Source organism: Castor canadensis, chromosome 19 (genome assembly GCF_047511655.1).
Source record: "Castor canadensis chromosome 19, mCasCan1.hap1v2, whole genome shotgun sequence".
Lineage (NCBI taxonomy): Eukaryota > Metazoa > Chordata > Mammalia > Rodentia > Castoridae > Castor > Castor canadensis.
In genome coordinates this window covers 43,361,847-43,380,868 of record NC_133404.1, presented here as the reverse complement: position 1 = coordinate 43,380,868, position 19,022 = coordinate 43,361,847, and the positions used below count along the sequence as shown (strand labels likewise).

At 46.0% G+C, this 19,022-nt stretch overlaps 1 protein-coding gene across 1 annotated transcript in view; it reads left to right on the top strand.

The window, feature by feature from the left end:
• The first annotated feature begins 1,244 nt into the window (after positions 1 to 1,244).
• Hdgfl3 (HDGF like 3) overlaps positions 1,245 to 19,022 on the top strand; it is a 50,532-nt gene continuing 32,754 nt past the window's right edge. The window contains exon 1 of the mRNA XM_020175585.2: positions 1,245 to 1,396. Within this exon, the coding sequence (XP_020031174.1) occupies positions 1,313 to 1,396 (84 nt within the window). The 5' untranslated portion in view covers positions 1,245 to 1,312. The remainder of the gene's footprint in view (positions 1,397 to 19,022) is intronic.

Sequence of the window (19,022 nt, the reverse complement as noted above, 5' to 3'; positions counted from 1 at the left end):
GGACCTTCGGATGATGAAAGCCACAGCATCACCCACGGGGCAGATCCCAAAGGGACCGAAGGATGGTGTTCACGCCTCACAAAAGAGGATGGCCGGAACGTTCTCAGTCCCTAAAGGTCTTTGAGAACCGTCAGCTAGGGTGTTTGGAGCAAAAGCGCGGCAGACGTGCACCCGGGTTGTTCTGGACCTACTGAACCAGAGGCCAACCGCAGAAACACTGTCCAAAAGGTGACCAGGCTCGAAATCAAGTGACGTGCCAGCGCCTGGGAAACCCACCAGAGGGAAGCACAACCGCTGTGGACACTGGGCTCCTGCAGATCCAGGTTCGAAACCCGACTGTGCAAAAGAGGGAGCAGCAGCAGCCCACCCTGGGTGGTCACCCTGCATTAACTTCCAGGGCAGACCCAGGCCCAGAACCCCACAAGGTCGCCATGCTCCCAGGGGTGCTCTGTGCATGCAAGCAGCGTGAGTCCAGGACAGCAGGTCCCCGCCCCGCTCCCGGGCCCGCCTTTGTCCCCCACTCACCAGAGAGCAACCGCGGCGGGGGGGGGGGCTGCGTGTGCGTGTGCGTGTGCGTGTGCGCGCGTGTTTGGCGTGGTGGGGGGGGTGGGTGAGGGCCAGCCGGGCGGGGGTGGGGCGGGATGGGCGTGGATTTGGGGGAGGGGGGCGCGCCCCAGGCCGGCCCGCCCGGCGGTGATTGGCTGGACTGCAGCAGGCAGGCCTAGGAACAAAAGAGAGCGGGCGGCGGGCGCCCTCGGAGCCGGCATCGCCGCCCGCCCGCACGGGCTTCGGCGCTGGGAGAGGACGCGCCCGCCCGCCCGCGGAGCCTGGGCGCGGCGCGCTCGGTTTCTCCGCGAGAGGCGGCCGTGCACCTAGGAATTAACCGGCCGGCGCGCGAGGGAGGGGCGCGGCCGGCGGGGCGGGGGTGCGGAGCGCGCGAGAAGAAGAAGAAGAAGATCGTGGTTGCGGTCGCTGCCCGACGAGGAATTCGGAGGCGGCGCGAGGCCCGGCGCTCGCGCGGCGCCGGGAGCCGGGGACGGAGGCCGGCATGAGGCTGGCGGCGCGGCGCCTGTGAAGAGGGGCGGCGGCGGCGGGGACCTCGGCGCGGCCGGGGCCGTGGTTTGCCAGGCGGGGGAGGCGGGACGCCCGCCGCACCCCTCAGCCGCCGCCTCGTCGGGCCGCCCGGCCGGCTCCAGGCTCCTCCAGGCCGCGGGGGCGCGGCGCGGTCGTCTGCCCGCGGGGGCGCGGCCTCCCGGCGTCGCGGCGGCGGCGGCGGCGGCGACAAGGACGAGCGCGAAGGGGAGCGGCCGCGATGGCGCGTCCGCGGCCCCGCGAGTACAAAGCGGGCGACCTGGTGTTCGCCAAGATGAAGGGCTACCCGCACTGGCCCGCCCGGGTGAGTCGGGCCGCGCGCCCTCCATCTTCCCTCGCGATGGCGCCCGAGTCCCCCGCCCCTCCCCCTCCCTCCCCGGGCCTCGGGCGGCGGGAAGCGGACGGCGTCGGGGCGCGGGGGCCGTGGCTGCCCCGCCGAGGGCAGCGGCCTCCGCCCGCCGGACTTGTTGAGCTGCGCCCGGCGGCTCCCCGGCCGCGCTGTCATTGTCATTGTCCCTCGTCGGCCGTCGTGGCTTGGCGCCCCCATCCCCGTCCCCCCACCCCTCCTGGGTCCCGATCTGGCCCGCGCTGGGCCTGGCCTCCCTCCGCCACCCTCTATGGCTCCCGCGTCCTCCCCTCCAAGGCGCCTGCGAGCGGGCGGCGCCAGGCCCCGCCGTTCCAGGACAGGTCCCCTTTGTCTCCATCTCGTGACACTGGGCGGTGGACACTGGAAGGGAGGCATTTTTGGAGCCCGTGTTGGCGTCCTTTGCCCAACAGAAGCAGGCTCGGAGAGAAAGGGGTTCAGTGCACCTGGATGGAGTGTGAGCCCCGTGTTGTAAGATAGCGAGACCCGGGGAAGATGCTCTTCACTCACAAAAGGAAGTGACATCATGGGGACCACACTGAAATGTAAAGTTCAAGCAGTGGATGCACAGAATCACTCCAAAAGAAAAAAAAAAGGAAATGGTTTGGCCCAGTTGTGAAATGGAAAGGCCGCTGGTTCAGGCTCAGTGGTGGACTGATGGCTTGGCCCTCAGCGTGTCCTGTTCTGTGACTGTGAGCAGTCATCTGGAGGATTCCTTCCAACACTAGCAACCTCAGACATAAGAGGAAAAACAGTCTTATGTAGGTTTCATCCAGCTGTCTGAACTGTAGGTCCTTAAATGAGGCAAAGTTTTCAAAGGAGAATTAATTTTTATATGCCTTAAAATAACGTATAGTGGGGTGGCTCAAGGGGTGAGAGCATCTGCCTAGCAAGTGTTAGGCCCTGAGTTCAAACCTCAGTGCTGCCAAAGGAAAAAAAAAAAAAGAAATCAATAATGTCTCTTGCTTAAAGGGTAAGATCTGTGACTCCAGGAGTCCTTTAGGGAGTCCCCAAATGTGTTTGTCGAGGAAGAAAGGTACAGCTTCAGGCTGGATGTGTATGTGTGCTCGCCAGAATTAAAGGCATCAGTACCAGTTGGTCACTCCTAATGCAAGGGCTTTCTTGAATCTTACCTTTGAAAAATGTCCTTTGAGGGTCAAAAAGACAACAGACTTGAACTTTCATTAACATGTTGCTTGCACAGGTTGCCCACCTGTAGTAATTTGTGGAAAGAAAAGTGCTTCAGAGGTGTACCTAGTTATAGACCCAATTGTGCATAAAATTCTTGGAAGTTACGATTCCAGTGGCAAAGAAAATGAGAAAGAAAATAGGTAAAATACAGAAGCTACAAGCCTGATCTTCTCAAGGACCTCCCTAAGACCTCTTCTATAGGAAAGGTGTTCGAGTCCTTATTCCTGACTGCCTGTGTTTCCTGTTCGTTCCGTTTACATCCCACCTCATAAGGCATTATCCCCATTTTTACACCCGCTTACAACGTACATGATGTTACAAGATATTAACTGGAAAAGAAATCCCAGTTATTCAGATTTCAAAGACTGTGACTTGATGTGAAGGCCAGGCATGTGGGAGGACATTCTTTATGCCCCAGAGAGCCACACCTAGGAGGGAAGCCCCCCCCACCAGGAGACAGCTCAGCTCAGCTCAGCCTGAACACTGGGATGGAGGGAAGGTGGCTTCCCTGCTGGAGGGAGGCCAGGGGGATCTGCAGCTGGGCGGGCTGGACTGTTGGATTCAGCCCTTGCTGGGGTTCACATTTGGTGGCCCTGGGTATGCTCTGTCGTCTGTCCGAGTTTCAGTTTACCAGCCTGAGACACAGATAACTCTCCCTACGCAGATGAGAGCTCCGCAGGCCCCGTATCCCTGGTTTCACAGTCCACTGAAACAGGACAGAACCAGAAGGTATTTTGAGAGGGAGCGACCACAGAGAAGTAACTAGCCATTGCTGCCAATCTCTCACGGTGCCTGACTGCTAAATCGGACTGTGTCATACGTCTGTACGTACATGCGTCTATATGCGCATACATACTTGCGTACCTGCGTACGTATAGACTTACAAATCCATAGGGTTTGGTGCCATCCAGTTTCGGGCGTCCATAGGGGTCTGCGGAACTCCCGGGTCCCAAAGCAGTAGGCATGGTGCTTGACTGTCCCTACCTTTTTGAATTTCTAATTGATGCTTGTATCATTATACTATTTTTAATTAGTAATGTTTCCCAGTGCTCAACTCAGAAATTTGTTATTTTTCTCAACATCTTATCATGAAAATTTCCAAACACATAGGAAAGGTGAAAGACTGCTGCGGTGAGCACGGTGTACCTATCCCTAGAGTCTGTAAGTTTACTCCACTTGCTGTCCACCTATCTATTCGCGTGCCCATTGCTCTGTCCGTGTAACAGTCCACCTTGTTTACACGTTTCACAGTAATTTACAGACATCACTGTAATTCACTCCTGCACACTTCAAGATGCTGGTCGTTAACTCGAGGTCAATATTTTGTACACATCCTTGTCTTTTTCTTGTGAGATATGATTTACAAAGAATGAGGCGTGCGTATCTTAAATGTGCATTCAGGGAAGTTCACTAATGTGCGTGCTGGCACAACACCAGTGCCTGCTGAGGTGCAGCTGAGTGCCAGGTGCTTTTTCCTGGTAGGTTCTTGTCCCCCACTGTTCTGATGTGATAGCACCTGCCTGGCTGTCTCTTCGGAGCATGCGTTACTGTGTGTGGCTTTACAAATGACAAGTTCTTCTGTACCTAAGAGTAGCCAGCTTAATACTAAGATGAGTCTCTGAACTCTTTGGATGTGTACCTGTTGGTAAAGCAATTTGAGCATGCATCCCTAATACAATTTACTTTGAAATAATACTATACTTTGTACTACTGTCACAGACATTGTAAAATAAGCACCAAAAGAAATTCAAAGGAATGACACGGTATAAGTAATATTTGGTGTTTTACATTTACTATATTGTCCATATTTTTTAGTCTTACTTTCTTGCTTCTTGTGAGCTCTGGTTAGATAGATGGTCGTATTTTGATCTTCTGAGGAGCTTTTCTAAACACTGGTGTAGTTAGGCTGCTTTCATTGCTCTCTGCCTCTTGCATAGTGGTTCAACTGCCACGGGACTCTTACCATTGTCCATTTGGTGACTGCCAGTTGAGTTAGATACTCCGTGATCCCATTCAGTCAAGCACACAGATAGCAGTTAAGTCACAGCGAGCTCAAAGGGAATAAGCCATCTGAGCAAGGCGCTAGTGTCACTTTGTATATCAAGTTTACTGAACTTTACTTTTTAGTTAAAACAATAAGGAGCTAAAGTAGAAATGCTACTATTTTCCTCCCACATCCCCAAAAATCTTGCATATTTTCTGGAATCTAAGTACTCTGCTTATGTTAATCCTGCTCTAAAAGATGAAAAACAAAAAGCACCAAAGCTCTTGTACTTCAGCTGAAGGGCTTTTTAAAATTTAAAGCTTTATGTGAAGGACTGGAAGTGTAGCTCAGTGCCAGAGCATGTTCTTACCATGCCTGGGCCCTGGGTTCAATCCCCGTGTGTGTGTGTGTGTGTGTGTGTGTGTGTGTGTGTGTGACAAAGTTGTTGCCAGCCGAGGTACTACATGCCTGTAGTCCCAGCTGCTTGGGAGGCTAAAGCAGGAAGATCCTTTGAGCCCAGAGGTACATGACCAGCATGGCAGCATAGTGAGCCTGTCTCTTAAAAAAAAAATTAATTAGAAAAAGTAAACTTTATTTGAGAAGTCCAAAACATGCTGTTAGGAAACTTACACAGTCACTCTAAGTTAAGCATGGCTACCTATGCCTAGCAATCAGCTCTAGGCACGTAGCCAAGAGAAAGTGAGTGTTTATGCTTATGTCCACCAAAAGACTTTGTGAGAGTCCCACACATAGCCAGGCTACTCATGACAGAAGACCGGAAGCAGCCAGATGTCCATCAGCAGGAGCGTGCATAAGCAGATCTGTAGTGTGTTCATAGAGCAGAATAGGACTTGCCTGTTAAAAGGAGCCCACAGAAAACTAGGTCAGCGAAAGAAGCCAGATGCAGGAGTACTTCTGAGTATCTCCTCACCTGGCTGTAAGCACTGCGGTGTGCTCTTTTATCATGCACCCCCCTCCCCCCGCCTTGTTCTCACTCATGCTGAATCTTCCCTGACTTTGATTGGCAGTAGAGACTCGTGTCACAGCAGTGGCCGTCTTACCTGGTCATTTATGGTATGGGCCCATCACGGCTTATCATCACTTCTTATGATAGAAATTTACATCATCTCCAGTTTTTAACCATAAACAAGACTCAAAAGCATTCTTTCTCTAAATCATAAGTTGCTTCCTTAGGACAAATTTCTAGAAATTCTGTTTCGGAGTCAAGGGGCACATGCACCCTTTAAAGCTTCAAATTTACTTATTTTTAAATGTTTTTATTAGTGAATGATGGTTATACAGGGGTTTCATTGTGACATTTCCATGTATCCGAGTTTGGCTTATCCCTTCCATCGTTCTCCCTCTCCCCACTCCCCCTTAACATGACTGGGACAGGTTTCAATGTTTCATATTCATACGGTGCACAGAAAGTACTCAGCCATGCTCACCCTCCTTTACCCTCGTCATTTACTCTTCCCATCCCACAGTTTCCTTCCCCTTAACGTAACCTGTTTTACGTTCCTGTCCTTCATTGTTTTATCTGTTCACTGTTCAGTGGGGCTTTGCCTCGGTATTTTACCTGTAAATGTATTGTCATTTAATCAGTCTAGCCCCCACCACTACTCTTCTTACCCTCTTCCCCTACCCTGTGTTATTGAACAGTTTTCAGTGGATTTTGTCTCATTTCTGCACAGATGTGATGTCTTTCAGTATTATTCACTCTGTTTTTTTCTTCTTTACCTCCTCTATTCTCCTGTAACATTCCCACTTTCAAAAACATATTCTGCATGTGTACGTATATATACACACACATATGCATATACACATATGTATATATAATGCTTGTTTTTGTATTTGAATGTATCTCCACATGAGAGAAATCAGGCAGCCTTTGTTTTTCTGAACCCGGCTGACTTCATTTAACTTATTTTCCAGTTCTGTACATTTACCTGCAAACAACAAAATTTCATTCTTCCTTATGGTTGAATAAAGTTCCATTTTGTGTGTGTGTGTGTGTGTGTGTATACACACATATATACACATTTCATACACACACTTTCGGAATCCACTCATCAGCAGTGAGTATCTGGACTGTTTCCATAGTGCAACTGTCGTGACCAGTGTTGCAGTAAACATGGGTGTGCAGGTGGCTGTCTTGTCTCCTGACTTCCATTCCTTCTGATAATGTCTAGGAGTGGAATTGCTGGTTCGTATGGCAGATCTATTTTTTTGTTTTTTGAGGAACGTCTGTACTGTTTTCCATAGTGGTTGTACTAGCTTACATTTCTACTAGCAGCATAGGAGGGTTCCTTTTTCCCGGGACCTTCACCAACATTTGATGTTGTGTTCTAGATTATAGCCATTCTGCCAGGAGTGAGGTGCGATCAAATGGTTTTGATTTCCATTTCCTTTATGGCCGGGGATGTTGAACCTTTCATGTGTTTTTTTGGCCACTTGGACTACTTCCTTTGGAAAAGCTCTGTTCAGTTCATTTGCCCATTTCTTCATTGGGTTGTTGATTCTCTGGGAGTTTAGTTTTCTGAGCTCCCTGCAAATTCTGGATATTAATCCCTTGTCAGATGTATAACTGGCAAAGATTTTCTTCCATTCTGCGGAATGCCTCTTCAGTCTGGTGACTGGTTCCTTTGCTGTGCAGAAGCTTTTTAGTTTCATGTGGTCCCATTTGTCAATCCTTTCTCTCAGTTGCTGAGCCACTGGAGTTCTGTTGAGGGAGTCATCGTCGCCTATGCCTGTGTGTTCCAGCATATTCCCTGCTCTTTCCTGCGGTGGTTTCAGAGTTTCAGCCTTACGTTAAGGCCTTTGTTCCACCAGAGGTTTGAATTTATATTGCTAAATTGTCCTCCAGAAAAGTTCTGGCTATCTTCACACACCCACTAGTAGAAAAAGAAAATCCCTGTTTTCTAACATATCCATTAAAAGTAAATGATTTAAGCTGGGCACCGGTGGCTCACACCTGCAATCCTAGCTACTCAGGAAGCAGAGATCAGGAGGATCGAGGTTCAAAGCCTGCCTGGGCAAATAGTTTGAGACCCTATCTCAAAAATTCTTAACACAAAAAAAAGGACTGGTGGAGTGGCTCAAGGTGGAGGCCCTGAGTTCAAGCCCCAGTACCTCAAAAAAAAAAAAAAGGTAAATGATTCAAATTTTTAAAAAGTTAACTTGCATGTACAAGTCCCTGGGTTCAATCCTCAGCACCAAAAAAACCCCAACTTTGTCAATTTAATAAACACAAATACTTAACTAATTTCTTTAATTTTAAGTAAAGTTGACTGTCACATGGGAATCTCTCATCATATATCACATGTGTGTCTTGACACCAGCGCTGCAGGCAGGCAGTCTAATGATCACATTGATAACAGAGCCACAGAGAAGGAAACAAGCAGAAGAAGAGATGAAGTGGCTGGTAAGTTCCAGTCCTTAGAACGACACCCTCCAGATTGTCGGGGAACCCTGAGATGATGCAAGGAGGACTAGGCCAGGGCTTTGAGGACAAGGACCTCGCCTGCCACTGTTGGGGCGTAGTCTGGGTGATCATTCTTGTCTTTCCCAGCTTTTTTCATGGGGACCAACAGTTCATGACACAAGTGTTGGCTAAGTAAGTACCTAACACTACCTTCTAAGACCACTAGCTTCCAAATTTATACAGTGCTAGGGACCCAGTCAAATCTCCGTAGATGTTTGGGTGGCACAGTGTGACGTGGCAGGCATGTTTTCAGCATCTTCCCTGTGCTTTTGTAATGAGCTTGGCTCTGTGCTCTGGGAACTGTGGAGACTTCTGAATGTGAGACTCCCGAGTGCGAGGGCTTCAGGATTTGGGGGCAAGATAAACTGGACCATGTGGGCACACGGATGGGTCTGTGATACACCACTCTTCCTCTCTAAGGCCACCCAGAAGCGTCCAGTTTTCAAAGTGTGGAGTAGTCCGTGGTAGCAGCAAAGTTGCCCCCTGGGAGACTGGAAGATTCGTGATAACACAGTTGTAACTTCTCAGTTTCTAGTGCAAAATAGATGAGGTGAGAGTTGCAAGTTGGTTCAGTAAGGGTTAGCACATATAAAAATAAGTTTCACAGAAAATTCCAGAGTTTCTATGTAGGCAGCAATATCAGAAAATAACTCAGCTTTAGCTCTCTTTCCTTTTTTTGCTGCTGAAGTAGAACCTTTGTACTAATGACATCTTTAATTTGAGAGGGAATGCATGTTTAGAGGGTGCAGTGTTATAAAGTCTTGGTTCATTTTCTGAGTTCACATATGTTGAATAGATGGAAAATGGATTTCTTCTAGACCTCTGTTTGACTTTCAGATGAAGTCAGCTATTTTCAAAACAGGTAAAAATTTTCTTCTCCACTGAACTGCTACATGAAGAATAAGTCAATAATTATTAAAGTATTTGGACCTTAAAAATGAGTGATTGTGATTGATTCTAGCGAGGTCTAGGGGCTTCCAGACTTTTTTTTATTACAGCCCACAGTAAGAAATAAATATTGGGGCTGAGGATGTAGCTCAGTGGTTGAGTGCTCGCCTAACATGCACGAGGCCCAGGATTCATTTCTATACTGCTAAAGGAAGGAAGGAAAGGAGAGAGGGAGGAAGGGAAGAAAGAAAGGACTTCCCATGCATACACATGCCCCAGTAGAAAAATGTTCACCTTGCCACAGCAATACTTACTACATGTGATGCAGTCTGATATTTTTAATATTCATTTTATGTAAAATCAGGTTGCAACCCATTAAATCAATGTTTACTACCTACAGTTTGAAAAGGGCCGGTTTTGTCTGTGAGGCCAAAGGGAAATTAATCTGCGAGTTGTATGAGTTGTGTAGAACCTGGTTGGGTTTTTAACACAGAGGTGACTGTTAACAGTCCCGAGCTTTTTATTCTGCTATAGCCACAGTCTTACGTGAAGGTCAGATAAAGAATATAAGAACTGAAAGCTGTACCATATCAGTTCCTTTAAGCATGCAGTATTTCTCTTGGCTAAATACATACTTCACGCATTTCTCCTCTCCTCGTCCTTCTGATCTTTGAACTGCAGATGCATGCACGTCTGCCTCAGTGTGCTGATGGTTTCGTAGATATGCCTTCTTAAAGGTAATACACACACACATGCGCTGCCTACTTTGTTACGTGCAGGGCATTGCATAATGTTCCCTGGCTTCCTTGGGGTTCAGGACTAAACTAAAGGGATCAGACCATCTGTGACTGAGGACGAGGGACTTTGTTGTGTTCAGAAGATGTGGAGGTCTGTAAAGCAGCTGCTGGCTGAAGTGGATGTAAAGTCTTTGGGCCAACATGTTTCTGATAATTTCTGTATTTTATTTCGAAAGGCTTTGTGTCCAATCAAAGAGGCAGTTCCTTGCTACTGTGAGGAACAGTCATCTCAGGAGAGAGTATTGAGAGGGAGCATTCCTCAGCATCTGAAAAGCCACATAGTAATAAAGTCTGACATCTCACATCTGGCCGATTGATCTCATAGCCCACGAAATAAGCGTTTCTATTAGAAACCAGCACAACATACTACATACATACATACTAGAGTCTTCTTGGAGCAGAAGAGGTAAGACCTTGCGCCATGCTGGTGTTAAGAACCCTGGTTGTTGTTACTGCTGCTGTTCACTGCATCACCTTGTGCTGTGCTGGTGGGTGAAGGAAGATCACACCTTTTGATGAGAGCTTCATTTTCAGTGTGCTCCTTATCAGGCAAAGACTGAGGATTGGGCAACCCAGAGCAAACATGTTCCTTGTTTTTATCTTGTAGAAACCAATTACAGACGTAGAGCAGGTTAGTGGAGAGACTGGCTGAAGTGCAGTGGAAGTGATGGTGATTGAAGACTCATCCTTTGAGCCTCTGCCTCATTCGCTATCACTGTAAACTGCAAGTGACCCTTGACCCCTCCATTTTCTCCTGGGATACCAGCACACTCTGGGCTTCCCCCACCCCTCTTCCACATTAGACCCACGTGACACTCACATGACTCTCACCCCAGTCTCCCTTTGACTTTGACAAGTTTACCCAACAAAGCCCTTCCTGGGTCATGCTTAAAATCTGCCTTCTCTACTCCAGCGTAGGCATGCAGACTGGGGCTGCTCTGCAGTTCAGTCCTTGGCCCTTAGAACTGCTCACTCAGAACTGCTCATCGTCCTTTCACTCTTGAGTCCATTCCTGTAGGACATACTAGGCATTAGTAGATATTTTGCTCACTCCCTCCAGCTCCTTTGCCCTCATTTTCGGCAAGTTATTTTACCTTCATACTTCATAGAGAAAAGAGATGCCAACAGGTTTGAACTACAGTTTCCCATCTTTGCTCAAATGAAAGTCCTCCCCCCGCCCCACCCTCCCTCCTTTTCCTCTGCTTTTTCTCCTTCCTCTGGCCATGGAGGACCACGCCTCTTCTCCCTGGAGACAGTAAGTGCAGGGGGAGCTGCTGTGAGCATCCCCTCCACCCAGCCAAAGAGCACCCTGTCCAGATGTGCTACCCCTCAGGCTCATCAAGAAAGTGAACACAGATTGCCTTCCTTTCGGGATCATCTCAAGGACTGAGCCTGGAGTCTAACATGATCAAAACATACAGTTTTCCCCCTTCACCCATTTCTTATCCTCCTTTTCAAGACCCTTTTCCTGATGACCCACTCCTTTCCTTCTTTCATTCAACATTCAACAAATACCTTTCCAATGCCTCTATGCTCCAGGCATATGATAGGTGCTAGGGGCAGAAGAGGAACCTAAACAAACTTTGCTCTCCTAACTTACGTCATCAGGCTCTTCACCTCTACTAACTTTTTCTCTCCAGACTAGAAACAGTCTGTCATCTTTCAGGCATTGCTCTGTATGTCACTTGGTACTCACACTTCATAAAGAACTGGCTTTCCTGTGGCTCAAGTGGAAGACCACCTGCCTGGCAAGCCCAGTGGCTCTGAGTTCAAACCTCAGTACTGACAAAAAACAAAACAGAAACAACCTCACTGGCTTTCCAGGGTTCTTTTCACCCCTTTCCAGAGGTTACCATGACTTGCCAACCCAAAGAACTTGTTTCAGTCCTTTCATTCGTTTCTGTGGCACTTAAAGCTGCATTTTGAAGTCCTCTTCCCTCCAGTTCTCTTTCTTGAAAGGTTCTTCCACTTCTCTGGAGGTTCCTTTGCAGGTTCTTCAGGGTGACATCTTCCAAACCTCTGTTTCAAGTCCAGACTCACTAACGTGAGCTTCATATCCATACATTTGTTCACTAGTAGATGGCTCCATGGAGCTCTCCATAAGGAACCGCAGACTCATCATTTAAACTAACCACACTACCACCCCCACCCAGTCACCCCCAAGACAAAACTTTGAATCATCCCGGACTGTCCTCTGTCTTTGCCTCCCACATCTTGGTCACCTAGCCATGTCAGGGCGCTGTACAAGCAGAGGCCTCCTACTGGTAGCTCTGAGTTACAACATTTGATCCATCACACAGCACAGGGCAACATGAGGATGCTGAACGCGCAGGAGACTGGGGTGGGTTCACCTTGTAAACAGGGTGTAATTTCAGCAGAGCAATGTAATATTAATATCACAATATAGTATTAATGCTATCAATTTGGATTTTATTAGTGTCATAATTTTATTTCTATTCAGTATGTAGATTGTATCTTGGTTTCATGGTGTGTGCTTGTAATGGAAATGTAGCATAAGGAGCTTGAGCCCATCATGTTTATATGCATTTCAGAGCACCAATGATAAAATTTTATGATGGCTGGAGGTCAGCAAGATTTTATTCCCTTTTAAAACAGTTAATTGAGGTGTAACAATTTAAGATGCCTCAACAAACGAGGTTGATAATTCTTTGTTGGAGACACTCGGAGATTTGAATATTCAGTCAGAAGAGATGCAAGGACTGTGATAGTGACCTTCAAATAGGTGAAGGACTCTTGCTGAAGGAAGAAAAGGAAGTATGGAGCAGCAAACAGAGCACATGCTTTAACTGGAGCCTTGGGCATGTTACTTACTCTTCATTCACCTCAGTCCCCTGTCCTGTGAAGTGGACATAATCATGATAAACCCCTTACTATGTGCAATTTAATATATACCAATAAAAATGTAAAATCCCCTGCCCCACAGCATTGTAGAAAGAACTTATTAAACCAAAGGGATAACTCAGTTAAAAGTACCTAACACGTAGTGAAGCTAACAAATAGTATAATTCTCTTCTTCCATAGTTGTTGGGTGGGTAGAACTGGAAAAAAAGGATAGAAATTTTGAGAGAACTGATGTAAGTACGCTCAGTTTAAGAAAGAGATGATCTTAACATTTATTACTTACAACTTGTGTGCCACTAACCAGTAATAACTCCATGCTATCAGTAATTTATAGATGAAAACCCTGAAGTTTAGAGAGATTTTAGGTATCTTCCCCAAGGTTGCCAGTAGGACTAATTTATAAGCATCACAGTACATGGTGTGCTTTGTCTGTGGTAATGCAACTTCATCCATCTTTTCATCAAAGGCTCTTCACCGAGTGCCCGCTCTCCAGCACTGTTCTAGAGACAGGTTCATAAGTACAGAACTTTGCAACCTGCCTTCAAGTGTGAGTAACTGGTCGAGGGGAGGCTGGGGCACAGAGAATGTTCAGGGCAAGCCCTCTACTGCAGTGGCATCGGATAGAGTCCTTAGAGAGAAAACGCTAAATCCATTTCACTCTATTGCTTTCTCCCTCTCTGGGACAACTTTGAAGTCTTGAATAAAAACTTAAATCATAGTACCTTTGGGATGGCGTCCATTGTGTTATTTTGGAGGCTGAGAAAATTAAATGTACTCATCTTTTTGAGGAGTGTTTCAGAGCAAGTTAGTGGAAAGAGAGGCACTAAAATCCATCACTTTACTCACCTTCACAGAGAGAGGAGCAAGTGAAAGGAAGTAGGGAACTCACCATACCTTTGATAAAAAGGATTACATAGAAATCCTGGTTTAATTTGGAAAGTTAAAATTTTACATAGGAAAGGGTTAAACCAGACTTGGAATGAACTGTTCATGTCCTCATTGTAATTTTTCTTTTTTTTAATTTTTTAATTGTAGTAAAATACATGTAACATAAAACTTATCATTTTAATAACCATTTTTGTTTGCTTTTGTGACAGGAGTCTCACTATGCAGTCCAAGCTGGCCTCCAACTCACTACATAGTCTAGGCTGGCCTTGCACTTGGGATCCTCCTACCTCAGCCTCTCTAGAGCTAAAATTACAGGCATGTGCCACTATCCCCAACTTAATAACCATTTTTAAATGTACAGTTTAATATTATTAAGTATACACATTGTTCTATAACCATCACCACTGTCTGTCTCTAGAACTCTTTTTCATCTTGCAAAACTGAATCTTGTATTTGACAACTTCTAGGTGCCTCACGTAAGTGAAATTATACAATATATGTCCTTTCTTACAACTGGCTTATTTCACTTAGCATAAAGTCCTCAAGGTTCATCCATGTCACAGTGTGTGTCAAAATTTACTTCCTTTTTGAAGACTAAATGATATTCCCCTCATATATCTACGTACATATGTATATGTGTCTGTTACCAGAGTTCTAGGGTAGAGGCTGAACTCTGGGCAGTCCCAACAGATCAGGTCTGGCCACTCACTGCCACCCCCAAAATGGAAAAAGTCATGGTGAAGTAGGAGTTTATTCAGCAGAGCCATCCTGGGAAGGATGAGGTGGGGTGAGTGTCCTCTCCTCAGCCCTGTCTTGGAACAGCTGGCAAGAACTTTCGGGTTACGTAGTGGAAGGAACAGTGTGGAGGGACATGGACAGGACAAGCAGCCTTGGTGAAGTGGGTCTTGTTGACCATTATGTCGGGACCAGTCCTGTGGAGCAGAGCTTTGTGGGAGATAAGAGGCTTCAGGTTTGGGACCTCCAAGACATTGTGAAACCTGGAGGCTGACAATCTGCTGACTGTGGTGTTCCTCCATATCTCACACGTACCTTAGCATCTTCAGCTGTGAAGGGGACGACCTCAGTCTCCCGTGGATATTCCTTAAATGTCCATGTGCGGAGCTGAACAGGAATCTGACCCAGAGTTTAAGGTACCAAGTAGACAGAAAACGAAGGCAGCCAAGCACTTATCCTACTTAGTTATCCATTGGGCATCTGCAGGACCAAGTGAGGAGTCACCACTTTCACAGGAGCAGGGTAGGTAGGGGGTAGGGGTGTGTGTGTGTGTGTGTGTGTGTGTGTGTGTGTGTGTGTGTGTGTACACGTTCGTACGCATGTACAGGTAGGTGGGTGTGTGGGTGTGTGTTTCAGTCATCCTTTCACCGGTTGGTGGACACCTGGGCTTTCCCACTTTGAGCTACTGTGAATTACACTGTTACGAACATGAGTATACCTAGGTTCTGCCTTCAGTTCTTTGGGACATGTAGCCAGAAGTGAATTGCTGGTTCATATGGAAATTCTGTTTTTAATACTGCTTCATAGAGATTGCACCATTTTACATTCTAGCAGGAGTGGACAAGGGTTCTCATTCTTTCCTTTCCTTACCACACTTGTTATTTTCTGTTTGTTTTGTTTTACAGTAGCCATCCTGTTGGGTTTGAGATGTTAGCTCATTGTGGTCTTGGTTTCAATTGCCGAGAGCACTGATGTCGAGCATCTTTTTGTGTGATGACTGGCCATTTGTGGGTCTTCTCTGGAACAATGTCTCGTTCAGGCCTTTGCCCATTTGGTCTGGTTGTTTTTGTTGTGGAGGTTGTAGGAGTTGTTTACCTGTTCTGACTGTTAGCTCCTTATCAAAACATGGCTGGTAGATATCTTCCCCCACTGCCTGAGTGGCCTTTTCACTTTGATTGTTGTGCTCATTGTCATTTCTTTAAATAAGAAATCTCTGAGATGCCCTTAGTTCTTATGGGAGCCTCTACATGGAGAAGGCGGGAGCGATGATGGGGTCCTGGGGCCCTTGTGAAAGGAAGTAACTTCAGGAAGGAAAGAAGACTGAAGACAGACCTTACAAGATTTCCCAGGCCCCTAAGGGAAGCAATTGGGTAGGATCAAGAACAGGGAAAACAAACAGTGTTCAAGACCATGGCCATGTTAAGTGATGAGCTCAGTTGCTATACATATAAAGTGGTCAAGGTGAATTGGCTGAGCCACCACCATACTTGTCAAAGCAGGTGTGCCTACAAATCAGTATACAAGCTTAGTGCTGGTGGCTCACGCCCGTAATCCTAACTACTTGGGAGGCTGAGATCAGGAGGACCAAGTTTTGAGAGCATCCAAAAAGTTCATGAGACCCTATCTCCAAAATAATCAGAGCAAAATGGACTGGAGGTGTGTCTCAGGCAGTAGAATGCCTGCTTTGCAAACGCAAAACCCTGAGTTTAAACCCCAGTCTTAATTTAAAAAAAAAAAATTAGTATGGAATAGTTTGTGCCAAGAATTACTCAAATTGGTGGGGGGGCAGTAAATTTCATCCCAGAGATGCAAACTGAAGGGTGCAAATGCTGAGAAAATCATCCGGAAGTCAGGCTTGCTGGTATGTAGCTGTCAATCCCAGCACTTGGGAGACTGAAACAGGAGGATTTCAAGTTTGAGGCCTGCCTGGGCTACGTAGAAAGGCCCTAGACAGGGATAATTAAGGAGATAAATAAATGAGGGAGGAAGAAATTGATCCACAAGTGCTACTTTTCTGGACATTTTAGTCCCAAGAGCCAATCTTTCACTTGGTTGACAGGTCGCAGAATTGTAACAGCACCTCATGGTGCTTTTTTCTTCTTACTTGATTGGAAATGACACAGAAGCATAAAAAGCTAACACAGCTTCCTAATCCAACTACTCACTACTATCTCTGCTCCCTGTAACTGGCATATATTGCTATTTTCTTCCCACAGTTTGCTTCATTACTGGGTACTTGTTTAGCAATCCTACCAGGAACACATACCCATCAAAGGGGTTCTGTTCTTTTTTAATTTTGGATTGAGGCTGGGGCCATGGCTGAAGTGGCAAAGCACTTGCTTAGCAAGCATGAGGCCCTGAGTTCAAACCCCAGTACCACAAAGAAAAACAAAGAATTTATTTTGGATTGAAACTTTCTGAATGATGACAAAACTGACTTAACACCTATCTCTTTAAAAAGAGATAAAGACAGTGGGTTGCATTCAGCAGTGGTATACGTCCTTAGGATGCTGTCAGTGCTACTGCAGATTAATCCAATTTTGTACTTGTGCTTCGATTCGGTGATTTTTGCCTTTTGTCTAATGTTAGTGTGGGGCACATGCCTCTGTTTTCAGAGGCATTCAGGATGATTGCTAGTACCCTGCATTTCAAAGCAACAGAGTATTTCTCCCCTTCAGTCTTTGCACTCGTTCTTTCCTCTTTCAAAGGCTTTTCAGTCTTTTATGTTATGCCTTATAGTTGTCCAAAGTGTTTTTTCAGTGATATTTTACCCGCATCGGTGCTCCCTAAAATGTTTTTTTTCCTCAATGAAGAAAAATAGAATGTGAACAATGACTCTAAATAAATAAGAAAGGCAGAGTAGAGAGTATGCAAACACCCCCAAATAACTAGCAAAGTCAGTGGTACAGAAAATAAATTAGCCAAATAGAAGCCAGACTTCAAGGAATGCAGCCAGAAAGCAAAAGAAATGGTTAGAGACAAGTCTAAGACAAGACCCGATAATCACAAATCATTGTACTTTGGAGAGTGAGCTTGCTTAAAACATGAATTCCAGAAAATCGGGCAGACAGTTCAAGACTTCAAAAGAAAGACCTAAGATAGGAAATGATGACACTTAGCACATTTCACATTTCAAGATGTACTTTTGATAAAGTCTTCAATTTACAGTTTTATCTTTCTAATCAAGAATTGGGGCAAATACTTTTAGCTTTTTGAGATGCATAATGAGTTGGGTTGGGATTTTGATTGTATTTGAGTTATAGCTAAGGATTAGTTAAGGTTTTTAATACATTGATGTGGTTTTCTTCTCCATTTATTTAGACAAAACAAGAACGAGGTGGTAGGACTTGTCCTACCAGTTATCAAAATGTAGCATTGATCAAATAGTGATTAATGATAAATTAAGATAGCATTGGCTCAGAGCGGTGTATTAACTAGTAGAACAGAAAGTGAAATCAGAAAGGAATCCGTGATAGGTGACAAGGGTGACCTCACAGATGGGGATGATATTTTTAAATGATACTGTCATGACTAGTTATCCGTGTGTGTTGTTAGACATTCACCGCTGTGACAAGTAGCTGAAACAGTGTCAATTAACTTTGGCTTGCATTTTCAGAGGCCTTAGTCCTTGGTCAGCTAGCTCCCTTACTTGCACCTGTGATGGGGCAGAGCATCATGGTGGAGAGGGTGAGATGGAGCAGAGCTTGCCTCATTGCAGCCAGGAAGCAAAGGACTAACAGGAAGGGGTCAGGGCCAAGATACACCCTCAGAGTTAGGCCCCACCTTCCACAGTTCCACTGCCTCCCAGTAATCTATTCATATTTTGAATCCATCACTGAAATAAGCCATTGAGTAGGTCAGAGCCCTCATGATCTGATCGTCTCTGGAATGCTCTCACAGACACACACAGTGCTTTCCTAATCTACTAGCCATCTCTCAGTCCAGTCAAGTTCACAGTCAGAATTAACCATCACGTGCACTAGCTATCCATGAGTTAACAGTCACAGAATCTGTATAAATTAGATCCCAATTCACATCATCTACATTGATGAACGTGTGAAGAGGTAGTTAGGCACGGAGGAACATCATCAGATCCCCAGAGCAGGGAATAATTTGTGACACAAACACAGGAAGGATTCGCCATGAAAGAAAAGATGACTTTAAGTCAACTCCAGTTTAAAAACTCAGTAATAACATTGAAAAGATAAGCCACAGCTGGAGGGGATGCTGGCTATACAGAGATCCAATAACACTTTAGTGCATACAAGGAATCAATTTGAAAAAAACAAACAGTCCAACAGAAAAATACAGTGCCTAGAACTGTAGGAAGAGTTGTTGAACCTTATTAGTGATCAGGAAGGTCTAAGTCAAGGTCCCTGTGAGACACCAGGAACAGAAAGGTTTGCCAGCATCCTCCATTGAAAAGGATGTGGTCAATAGGGGCTTCTAGCTCACTGAAGGGCAGTGTACCCGGAAAGCAATTCACATTTATGTGGTGAGCTTGAACTCTGCATACTTCCTGACTCAGCCGTTCTAAGTATAGTTGTACACCCTAGAGAAACTTAACCTGTGTACTAGAAAGATGTGTGCAAGAGTGTTCATACCAGCACAGTTCATGATGGCTAAACAACAACTTAGAAGTGATCCACGCCCTTTGATGGAAGGCGGGAGTTAAGTCATACACTGACATACCAGGGTGTTTACACAGCGTGAAAGTGAATGACTGCAGCTGTACCT